The following is a 12,908-nucleotide window of genomic DNA, read 5'->3' on the forward strand; positions in this document are numbered from 1 at the left end:
GCAGATGGTGCTTTATTGAGCATTACTTGTGTTCTGTTCTGTGTATTGTATTTTATCGACCCCCTTCTTTTTGACACCCACTGCACGCCCAACCTACCTGGAAAGGGGTCTCTCTTTGAATTGCCTTTCCTGGGGTTTCTTCCATTTGTTTTTCCCTACAAGGGTTTTTTTTTTTTGGAGTTTTTTCTTGTCTTCTTAGAGAGGCTGTCAAAAATCAGGGCCTGTTAAAGCCTATTGCAGCACTTCTTGTGAAATTTTGGGCTATACAAAAATAAATTGCATTGTATTGTACTTTAGCTAAAGAGGCCTTTGTTTCTTTTTTGGCACTAAACTGCGAAATGCTAGCTGATTGTTCCCCAAACTATTCCCCATTCTCATAGTCGGTGCCCCCTGTGCTATTTAATTCGCCTTCACTTAGACATTTGGTGGAGGAGTCACTTGTGTTTTTCTCAGTTAATACCTTAGTGTGCATAGAGTGAATATCAAAGGTCTGAACACCCTTTTTGAAACACCAGCACTTACTTTTGGAAAGGCTGACCTCATCATGTCAGACATGCTTTCACCTTTAGTGAGATTGTGTAAACAAAAATATTTAAATGGGAAACAATGGTGTCATTTTTAGGAAAATGAATTAGATTAGGTAGCAGAGAAATACCAAGACTGCACCAAATTGCAAGCGATTCTGATGCAAAAATTGCTGTCTTCTTCCAAAAAGAAAAACTTCAAAAAGACGTTCAGTTTTTAACACGACAGCAATAAAAAGCTAACCGCCAACTTAAACAAGGAATAAAAAATGTCATGGACTGGTCCAGTCAGAGGTTTAGTCTTAGTCCTGTAGAAAATGGCTAGACTTGGCAAAATTCATGGTCTGCGCTTTGTACAGATAGTCCCTTTGCATTCGTACTAAGCTTTTCTACAAACAGTGGGATAAAACTGAAACTTCTAGGTGTTTAAAATTGATGAATATGTGTCAAAATAGTTCTACTTCAGGAATCAAAGCTAAAGATTTACTATGGCCCTGAAGTGCAGTGCATTAAAAAAAAAAGTTAAATAATGCAAAAACAAATCGGGAAATGCAAACACAAAGTGTAAGGACAGAAAAACAAATCAGAAAGCACAAAAATAGATCACCACTCGCTGAAAAGCTGTGATTGATTCATGATGGACTTTTAGCTCTCACTGTTTTTTCCACATCAGTTTGTACCTGTTATTCACTCCATGATTTCAGTCTATAAATTATTCTTTTCTAAAAAACTCAATAAATTGAACTGGACCATCTACAGAGCCACTGAGGCAACAGAGTGCATTTTTTTTTCCTTCTTCAGACACTTCTTCAGATTCATCACTTCCTGTTAACAGAACATACTGCCTAATAGTTTGATGTTATGCCTACAGTTACACTTCTAGAAAAATAGAGGCCAATAAATTTCAATAGTGTAGCTACATTTGGACTCTGCAAATATCACCTGCACTTTAAAGTAGGAGTCCTCCTTGTCAAAACCAAACATGAAAATAAAAACAATATGGTTTAACTCTTGTTAAAGCAGATTAGCAGCCCGGGCATCCTCAGCCCCAATGAAGGCAACTCGGAGACTTCAGAACAGACAGCAGAATTAAGCTCGATTGTATGGCGCACATACAGACTCAACTCGGATGGAACAATGAACCCCCAACAATAGGCAGCATTTAGCGCAAAAAATGTAAGCCGATCTTCGTGACGGAAAGGGGCCACCGGCAGAGCAGAGCCGAGTCCGTAGAAGGTGAAAGGGGCGGACGCATAGCCAATTAGCCACGTGGTCGTGTGAAGGTAAATAAGAGAGCCCTTAAAGTGGCGGCGGGACGGTAGCAGGCAGACACAACGATTCAATCAACAAGGTTTATGAAAAAATAACAGGAAATAACTATATACATACAATAAATAAAAATCAAACAACAATCCAAGGTTTATGAAAAAATAACATCCAAAAACTATATACATACATAAAATGAATACAAAAGGCAGTTGTTTGCAATAAAAAAAATAGCTAAATATATTGTTTAAATAGAAAACAAAAAGTTTTATAGTCAGTCAGTCAGTGCCTTAACCTGCTGATGAAGCCCAAAATTAAAAAAGAAAATTGAGAGGAGGAGGCCTGCCAACATACAAAGTGCCAGTCACTTATACAGATTAACAAAATCTTAAGCAGGCCTCCTCCTGAACAAAACAAAAAAGTATGAGCCCATCTACAGATTAAAAAAATAAAATAAAATAAATAAATAAATGCCTTTAATGGCCAAAAGCACGATCGCATTTCTCCCTCCTTTTTTCTCCCAGCCACTCCTGGACACTTTTGCTGGCAGCGGTGGAACAAAGCGATTCCCCCCCAAAGTGGCTGTGGCCAAACTCCTTCATTTTAGAACAGCCACAGCACTGGCAAACAAAGGCCTCCACCTTCTTCCTTTGTTTGGGGGGGATACCTTGCTGTTGCACCAGCTCCTCTGCCTCTTTCTTCTTCCTGCACCGCCAGGTAGTGGTACAGGGTACAGAAGGTTGTGCGGTTGGCAATGGAGGTGAGGAATGGCAGTGTCTGCCAGCGGAGAGAGTGGCTGGGAGGCAGGTGGTTCATGTAGCACAGGGTTGTTCCTGATGATGGGTGGTGCCACATCCACGCGGTGGACCTCTCGGGGGCCCGTGGGCCGTGAGCATACAGCATGGGTGGGCTCTGAAGCCAGGGCCGAGGTGCTCGGTAGTGGCACGGTCATCTCCAGAGCCCGCTGTACCAGCTCCCTAGTGCGAGCTTAGTGCCTACAGGGACACAAAGCAAAGGAAGTTAGGGTGGGAGGGAGGAGTGGGTCATGGGAGACTCCACTTGTCCAGTGTGTACTTACCATTGTGCTAGCGTATGCTGATTGAGGGGGAATAGCTGGATACGTGTCTGGGCCACGAGTACCGGGTTTGTAAGGATGTTCTCTTGAATACAGATATAAGCTTGCATTATTGCTGCCCAGCGGTTCACCCTCACGCCACAGGTGGTGGTTCCCTTGGGGTGAATCCTGGACAGCTCTATACAAACAGCCTCCACAAGGCAGCTGATGTTTGGCATTTATGCGGCTTGGCCGCCTTGGCTGACCATGCACTTACAGAATTCGGGTCAGGAGGGTGTTTGGGAGAGAGGAAAGAGAGAGAGTCAGTCCTGCCATAGATATCTGATCAAAATGAAAGAAGCCACGCCAAAGAGGTTAAGCACCTACCGTTGCAAGCTCTCCACTCCCGGTGTGACAATGATCTGCGAGTGCTTGCGTAAGAACCTCCCCTTTACCAGACTTTCCTGGTGGCATGGCGGGAAGTGAACTAGGGCCTTGTCACCCTCCGGCAATCGTTCCCAGAGGGCGACAATCTCTGCCACTTGGTGCTGCGTCACGTAGGCATGGTGATGCAGCTGCAAGGGACTGCAGGCCAGGTTGACCACCTGCTGGTAACATGGACCAGTGTCAGGTCCAAAGCTGTTCTGTTCTGTTACTCATCAGATATTCCACAGGTATATCACAACGCGTCGGGAGAGACCTACCGGCTTGTGGCACACCCTTTGAATGGCTGGCCCAGACTGTGAGGCGCCAATGACAGGGCGCAACTGGGACATGTCAGACAACATGGGTTTGGAAGTTTGCGGGGCGAAGTCCTCCTCCAGACCGAAGAGGGTGTGGTCCAGAGGCTCCTCTACCGAACTCTCATCCTCTTGGACACCCTCGTTGACACTGTCATCGTCATCTGTATCGGTCCCATCCGGAGCATCAGGATCCCTGCCCATCACTTCCTCCAGCACTCGACCAGTCTGTGAAAACAGGTACTGGATGCCAATGAGCTCACCTGTGAATAAGAGGGAACTGGTTTAAAATGAAAAGGTGGCAGGGACGGATGGGGAGAGAGAGAGAGAGAGACAGACAGACAAGACAAGACAAGACAAAGGCTGGACGCCTGCCTCACCAGTGTACTTTTCAGGCCGGGTGTAATCCTCAACCAGTTTGGAGGTCAATGTAGGCTTCCCGTCCTTGCCCCTGGTGAAAAGGACCTGGCTTGCCCACACCTGCTGTTTTTTATGTAGCAAGGTCCTTAAGCCCTCGGGCAAAAGTAGGTGTGTGTGTGTGTGTGTGAGAGAGAGCGAGAGAGAGAGCATGAGCATGAGAAAGAGAAAAAGAAACAAAAAAGAATCATACAGGGCCTGTTCCTTTCCCGGCAATGGCATTCAAAGAAACACATCCACAGCCAGCGTTTGCGAAGGCTGCTTTCCTGGATCAGCCATCGGTTGGGAGCGCTGGGATGGCATGGACCCTCCACTGGTGGCAGACTGAGAGGTAGATGCTGGAAAAGGTTGTTTACAAATTCAAACAAATAACAGGTTAAACAGAAAAAGTGAAGGAGCCACCACCAGTTTTCATGGGTGGCTGTCACTAACCAGCCTTCAACTTCAGGAGGAGGAGGAGGTTACTGCTGCCTTCACCTCGTCTCTCCGCCGCATATAGAGCTGGAGCGCATGCATCCTGGTCCTGGCTTTGATGGTCTGGCGCTGGAGCCATTTGATGTAACTGCATTAGGGTACAAAAGCAGGAACGGTAACAGCTGAACAAATGGAAGCAGGGGCCCACTACCTTACTGTGTCCTTCCCCTCAGACCCCACCCAAAAGTCTCTCACCCCTTGGCCTCCTGATCTTCTGCATTGTAAAGGGCCTGAAACATCAGGTGTGCGTGTTCACCAAAGATGGCCGTCGTTACTTCGGGAAAGAGCCAGGCATAGGACTCCAGGGCGTTCTTATTGCTCGCCAGCAGGCTATCCAACACCTGGCCATCTTTGCACTCCCTCTGGTGGGTTGCCAACACCATGACGGCATAGCCGAGGTCATGGATCAGCAACCATTTACAAGTTTGACCCCGGAACTGTCCAAACTGGAGCTTGCTGGTGCTGCGCATGAGTTTGGAGTCCCCAGGTTCACCACCTGCTGCCCACATGCGTTTCCTGTCCTGCTCCCTGACCATCTCGGCCAACTTTACCCTGAATGGCACAGAGCCGCTCAGGCGGTATGCCTTGGCGACTTGGATCTCCTCTGCGGAGGCCTTGAGGGTCAGTCCACTGGAGGTCTCGCAGCGGAACTGTGGCACAGGGTTCAAGCTGGATAAATTAGATAAAGCAAGAGAAAGTTACAGTTCCTCTCCAAAGTTTTACAACACCTCTGTTTTTCTTCAAATATAATCAGCTGGAATGCAACGAACAACCTTAAACAGATCCAAAGGAAACTGCCAGACATTTACATTGAAAGTTTAGGTTACCAAAAACTGAAATTAAAAGAAATTTCAGAATATTACAAATTGGCCTTCAATGAACAACTAATAGGCTACAACCTACATATAGTCTGCACCAAGTGACGTTGGATCTAACTTTTTTTTTTTTGTTGTTATTTATTTTTTATTACCCTTTGTGTTATTTAACCTATGAATACTTACATGTCAACACCGCAGTTGATGTTGGGTCTATTAAAACAATGCAATCAACCAGTACATCAATTAAAGAAAGAAACCTTTGTTTTAAGAGGAAAACTGCTACTACAAAGACTCACGTAGGAATACTAGTGGCAGTCATGGTAAGGGATACCAGAAACAGTTAATTCTGAAAGAGTAAGGGGACACGCACACAAAAAAAATATGTAGAAATATAATGGTTAGTAATACTAGTACTAACGTTTTTTTAAGGCCTTTAATAATATTACAACTACCTTGTTACACTGTAATTTGCTATGGCTAGCATTATTATTATTAATTATTATTAACAAACATAATTATAATGCAATTCTATCCAGACTATTTACAGATATTTATATTACGGAAACCAGTTTGCTAAAAAGAATACTTTCATTAATATGCACAAAGCAAAAAAAATTCTCATTAGATTAAACTACATCTGTTTTATTTCACTTCACTATAATCCTTGTATAGAAGTAGCACTATAGTTATCTTTTATATATATTTCTCTTCTGGTTCATCCTGCTTCCACTTCAAAACCAGTCCTGCCCACACGCAGTCAACACGACGTTTCTCGATTCCTATTCGCCCTCCTCCAAACCCTTCCCCACACTGCCTGCGGCCTCCCATACACCTTGCTATTTTCGCTATACTGCGATGGTTGTTTCCTAAGCCTTTGTTATAAAATGAACAACAGTATTTTCTCTGTTGACGGGTTTTTGTACAACGTCATCTCTATTCCGGGATCCAGTAACTGCCTGTTCCTATCAGTAGGTTATTTCTTGACACAAATGTTTGACGAAGGCAATGCACTGTTTTCCATTCCTATTCTTACACCGCCGTATGCTACTGCGGGCGTCGGCTATCTAGTATTACTTATTATACTACTTTGTCAAAGTATCGTTCTGTATTCGCTAAAAAGAAAAAAAAGAACACTTTCAATAATATCCATCCATCCATATTCCAACCCGCTGAATCCAATTAGATTAAACTACAAGTTTTATTTCACGTCACTATAATCCTTGTGTACTAATATACTGCTCAAAAGAATTAAAGGAACACTTTTTAATCAGAGTATAGCATAAAGTCAATGAAACTTATGGGATATTAATCTGGTCAGTTAAGTAGCAGAGGGGATTGTTAATCAGTTTCAGCTGCTGTGGTGTTAATGAAATTAACAACAGATGCACTAGAGGGGCAACAATGAGATGACCCCCAAAACAGGAATGGTTTAACAGGTGGAGGCCACTGACATTTTTCCCTCCTCATCTTTTCTGACTGTTTCTTCACTAGTTTTGCATTTGGCTACAGTCAGTGTCACTACTGGTAGCATGAGGCGATACCTGGACCCTACAGAGGTTGCACAGGTAGTCCAACTTCTCCAGGATGGCACATCGATACGTGTCATTGCCAGAAGGTTTGCTGTGTCTCCCTGCACAGTCTCAAGGGCATGGAGGAGATTCTAGGAGACAAGCAGTTACTCTAGAAGAGCTGGAGAGGGCCATAGAAGGTCCATAACCCATCAGCAGGACCAGTATCTGCTCCTTTGGGCAAGGAGGAACAGGATGAGCACTGCCAGAGCCCTACAAAATGACCTCCAGCAGGCCACTGGTGTGAATGTCTCTGACCAAACAATCAGAAACAGACTTCATGAGGGTTGCCTGAGGGCCCAAATGTCTACTGCGCCCTGTGCTCACTGCACAGCACCGGGAGCTCAATTGGCATTTGCCATAGAATACCAGAATTGGCAGGTCCACCACTGGCGTCCTGTGCTTTTCACAGATGAGAGCAGGTTCACCCTGAGTATATGTGAAAGGCGTGAAAGGGTCAGGAGAAGCCGTGGAGAATATTATGCTGCCTGTAACATCGTTTAGCATGACTGGTTTGGTGGTGGGTCAGTGATGATCTTGGAGGCATATCCATGGAGCGACTCACAGACCTCTACAGGCTAGACAACGGCATCTTGACTGCCATTAGGTATCAGGATGAAATCCTTGGACCCATTGTCAGACCCTACGCTGGTGCAGTAGGTCCTGGTTTCCTCTAATGCGACAATGCCCGGCCTCATGTGGCAAGAGTATGCAGGCAGTACCTGGAGGATGAAGGAATTGAAACAATTGAAAGGCCTTCACGATCCCCTGACTTAAACCCAATAGAACATCTGTGGGACATTATGTTTCGGTCCATTAGGCGCCGCCAGGTTGCTCCTCAGACTGTACAACAGCTCAGGGATGCCCTCATACAGATCTGGGAGGAAATGCCACAAGACACCATCCGTCGTCTCATTAGGAGCATGCCCCGACGTTGTCAAGCATGCATACAAGCTTGTGGGGGCCACACAAGATACTGAAAAGCATTTTGAGTAGCAGAAATTAAGTTTTTGAAAAAATGGACTAGCCTGCCACATCTTCATTTCACTCTGATTTTAGGGTGTCTACACAATTGAGCCCTCTGTAGGCAGAAAACTTTTATTTCCATTAAAAGACTTGGCATCCTTTTGTTCCTAAGACATTGCCCTGTCGTTATTTGTATAGATATCCAACTTCATATTGAGATCTGATGTATCTAATGTGTTTCTTTAAAGTGTTCCTTTAATTTTTGTGAGCAGTGTAGTAGCAGCAATAGTACCATATTAATATGACTATATTAATAGTACCAGCTGGCCCACTTTAAGATAAGGTGGATCTTCAAAACAAAAAATGGCATATATTTTCGTTTAGCCAGTCAAACTTTACAAAAATATTAGAAAAAGAAAACCTTGACCAATTAGAAGACACGCGTTTCCGGGGCGAGCCAATTGCTGCACACGGCTGCTTGTCATTCACTCAAGAAAACGGCACAAAATTGGAACAAAATAGCATCGAAGATTGGGACTCTATACAATTCTTATAATTTCAGCCATTATTCTTACTCATCTGACTCCTATCATTCCATTGCTCTAGTCCTGTCTCGAACTGATTCCACCAATTATTCTTAGTTAAAGGGGTGTCAATCCCCGCTCTGTCTGTCTGTCTTATCTGTTTGATAAGGACTATTCTTGCTTGCTACAATAATTTACAGCCAAAGAGGTCACATTCTCTCTCTAGGCAAGGGGCCCATCTTTCTCCAGCTCTCCTGTACTTTTGGCTTAATAGTGGTTTCTAGCTCATACAGAAAAATAAAAAAATATGTAGGCATTAGTCTTTTTAATCCTAACTCTTCCATCTTAATGCTTAGTAAAATATAATGTCTACTTTTCTCTTGTGCTTATAATACTTTTCTGATACATAGAGATTACCAATTTTAAGAATACAATTTTCTATTCGCTCTGCTGTACCCTTAAACATCGCTGCTCATTCTGTACAGTGCAGTGGATGACCCAGTGTGCCAGTGGATTTGACTAAGAGAGTCAAGTGTGGCCTGACAAAATTCATCTCATGTTAACCAGGGCATCTTTTTTGTCAGAAAACGGTGACAATTAATTAAAGTGGCCCGATGTGCAAGTGTGCCAAGTTTGCAAGAGAATTTAATTAGTGTCCCCACATGGGGATGGGCAAACTTCACAAGCAGTCAAAATGTGGAATATGAGTGGCTATCGTAAGTTGTGGAAATAAGAAGCTGGCTGTGAGCTAACAGCAGTGAGTAGTTAGCTAACTAATGTAATTACTTTTTACTACATTGTAGTGCAGTGTTTAGTGCTGCTGCTTAGTGCGGAGTGTATATTTTTATAAACTCACCAATATCGATTTTTATAAAAGTGTAACTAGATATGTAACCTCAAACAATTAAACCAAATGTTCTGTTTGCAGGAGATGATGTATAGGCAAACACAAAAAAGTATCCGAGTGCTCATCAAACAGTATCTGGTATTCATCAGGTTTATTCCCAAAAACAAATATGTCTCCATTCTTCATTTATTTATTTTTTTAAATATTTCATCTAAAACAGTTAAAAATGTACACCTAAGCAAGGGAAAGTGGCACATATTTATATTACTAGCTATTGTCTGCTGTGTAGTTTGACTCATTCTTTCTGGTTAACAAAATGGATATCTTAAAATTCTTGATTTAAAATTAAGCCAAAAAACAGAGAAAGGATCCTGTGCAATAAACATTATGGCTATAGTAATTTGTAAGAGATTTAAAAGTTATTTCGGTTTATGAGGCAGCAGACAGAGAACACAAGTGAGTTTCTTTCCAATAAGCAAGAGGTTCATTTAGCAGCAAGGCTGCAACTGAAATAAGAAACTGGTAGGAGCAAAGGCCTGTGACCATCCTGGCACTTCATGATGATGACTGTCCTCTACCGCATTAGCCAATCCAAGTTATTGTTGTTGAAATAAAAAACAAAAGAACTTTCATGTGAATTTTAGTATTTTAAGTACTATCAATTTTTATGTTGTTTTTTTGTCTTTGATGTAAAGCAGATTTCCAAGTCGACGGCTGTTCTGTGCCTTCATTTAATCCTGCCCCACCTCAGGGCAAAGCTCGACATAAACCACAGCAGCAGCAGCAGGAGGAACAACTAAGACTTCCTACTGGTGAAAAAATTTACTGCTGTATGGACTGTGGAAAGCAATTCACACACACGAGTAATTTTCGCAAGCACAAAAGAATTCACACTGGAGAGAAGCCATATTGTTGTACAGAATGCGGAAAGCAGTTCACACAGTCGGGTGCTCTTCGGGAACACGAAAGAATTCACACTGGAGAAAAGCCATATTGTTGTACGGAATGTGGCAAGCTGTTTACACACATGAGCAGTCTTCGGAAACACAATCGAATTCACACTGGGGAGACCCCATACTGCTGTACAGAATGTGGCAAGCAGTTCACCCATTTAAGTGCTCTTCAGAATCACAAGAGCGTTCACACCGGAGAGAAGCCATACTGCTGTATGGAATGTGGAAAACAATTCAACCACTCGCGTAGTCTTCTGGAACACAATAGAATTCACACTGGAGAAAAGCCGTTTTCCTGTACGGCCTGTGGCAAGCAGTTCACACACATAAGTAATCTTCGAAAGCACAACAGAATTCACACGGGAGAAAAGCCATACAGCTGTACGGCATGCGGCAAGCAATTTGCCTGCAAGAGTTCCCTTCAAAAACACGAAAGAATTCATACTGGAGAGAAGCCGTACTGCTGTACAGAATGCGGAAAGCAATTCACACAATCGAGTGCTCTTCAGGCACATGAGAGAATTCACACTGGAGAAAAGCCTTACTACTGTACAGAATGTGGCAAACAGTTTACACAGTCAAGTGGTCTTCAAAGTCACAAAAGAATTCATGCTGGGAAACGTGCATTAGGCAAAAAATTAAGGGAGCTGGATACTGTGCAGTGGTCAACTGAAGACAAAGAAGAGATTGTGTATTGCTGTCCTGGCACAGATACACTATACCAGACAGACTTTGAAGGCACACTTCATAAAGATTAATGGACAGTAAGGAAATTCTGAGCACTTGAGACATTTTAAATCCTTATAGACTCTAAACAAATAAAAAAAAAAAAAAAAGATGGTACAAACCCGAATTTAGTGATTAATAAGAAATACGCCTGGCAAAATACCCAAGTGACTGCACTTTAAGAATGGAGACCCAAAAAACAAATCACAAAATGCAAAGACCTACAATTTGAAATAAGCCAGCTGTGGAATAAAACAGCTGAAAAATATCCAGTCCTGCCTTTTGCTGTCATGCTGTAGGAGCTCCGGTGAGAGACGTTAGGGCGTGATGCTCCCCCAGTTTAGAGCCTTTACAGTAAACGGAAGAAAAGCACTACAAAAAAAAATGTCACGACTTGCAAGCAGTGTTCACTCCTTTCATGGCCAAACACAAGAAAACTAAACGGATACAAGAACATCTGAGAGAATAATACCGAAGTCATCGGGCAACATTTCTGGTAGAAGGCATGCTGACATGTCGAGTAAGGCAAGCGATTTGCAAAAATGTGTTTCTGTTTAGAGAAATGAGAGAACTGGCAAGTCATCCTCCCAAGGGGACAAGTCCAGAAATTCATTTTTTGGTAAAAAAAAAACTATTTGCACTATTTCTCTATTGCATTAAATCAACTCTGCACTTTCTTAAGCTAATAGGCTTACAAGACCAACATCCCCTCTGAAAACAAGACCTTTCTCAAATGTGCAAAGCTACAGACTTGTAAAGAATTCTAAGTGTACATAATGTGAGGATCACTTAAATTAGCCAGTTGACAGCCCCAGGCATAGCCGTGCATGTTACAAAGATCCTACTCAGCCAATGTCCTTAGGAGTGTTTGTTAACCTTGGATATGTGGTGCAGAGTGCAGTCTGTAGAGCTTTGTAGTTCTTTTTATCATGGGTAGGTGTATTGTCATGCAGTCAAAGGAAAAAGTAAGTACCTCTGTTTCAGTTTGTGTGGTTTTCCATTTGAAGACATAATTAACAACTGTCTGGTTTTGACTAAGTCATAAAAGTATTTAAAATTATCACTAAGGCGAAAGCAACACATGCAGTAAAAAAGTATTCACTCCCTTGGAAGTTTTCACATTTAATTGCTGAAAAACACTGCTTCCCAAACTCGGCCCTGGGGACCCACAGTGGCTGCAGGTTTTTGTTCCTAGCAGCTTCTGTTTTTAATTGGACTCCTGGGCTAATTAAGTGAACTGTTATTTCCCCAAGTTCTGTGTTTTGGGAACACTACAGAAATTATAAAACTAAGTTTGGTAAAAAATATTTTATACATAATCTTATATATAAACGTCTATGTGTGGAAGAATGTGTGTGTGTGTCTGTCTGTCCAGGTCGGAAGTGAGTCGGGGTAAGAGCTCCGCCTCCAAGGAAACAGAAACCCGCTTAGCTGCTAATAACACAAGCGAGGCTAGCACTTCAGCAAAACGAAACCGCAGAAGAAAGACCAAGTCGCTTAGCCGCGAACATCAGCAAAATGGTATCCCTTTAACTTTTCCTCCTGCCGCTAATACACAAACGAGGCGAGCATGTCAGCAAAATGAATCCTCCTAGGAGAGTGATGCCCAGAGTACTTCCTTTCAATTACCTGACATCTCTACATTTTTCTGACGATTTCAGTAGTTTGTTGGACCCACAGGCTTTCACGGCTAGTGTGTGTGTGTGTATATAGATATATAGATAGATATAGATATATATATAGATATAGATATAGAGATATATATATATATATAGAGATAGAGATAGAGATAGATAGATAGATATATATATATATATAGAGATATATATATATATATATAGAGATATATATATATATATATATATATATATAGATATATATAGAGATATATAGAGATATTTTTATATATATATATATATATATATATATATATATGAGAGAGAGAGAGAGAGAGAGAGATATCAATAAATATATATATATATGTACCAAGCAGTTATATGGGAATAATGTATTTATTTAACAGTATTTTCA

General features: G+C 42.1%; 1 protein-coding gene across 1 annotated transcript in view; it reads left to right on the plus strand.

The window, feature by feature from the left end:
* LOC120519259 (zinc finger protein 850-like) overlaps positions 1-12,908 on the plus strand; it is a 101,767-nt gene that overhangs the window by 80,662 nt on the left and 8,197 nt on the right. Inside the window, exon 8 of the mRNA XM_039742408.1 lies at positions 9,894-11,842. Coding sequence (XP_039598342.1) covers positions 9,894-10,909 — 1,016 coding nt within the window. The 3' untranslated portion in view covers positions 10,910-11,842. The remainder of the gene's footprint in view (positions 1-9,893; positions 11,843-12,908) is intronic.

The sequence above is a fragment of the Polypterus senegalus genome, unplaced genomic scaffold (genome assembly GCF_016835505.1).
Source record: "Polypterus senegalus isolate Bchr_013 unplaced genomic scaffold, ASM1683550v1 scaffold_19, whole genome shotgun sequence".
NCBI classification, from domain to species: domain Eukaryota; kingdom Metazoa; phylum Chordata; class Cladistia; order Polypteriformes; family Polypteridae; genus Polypterus; species Polypterus senegalus.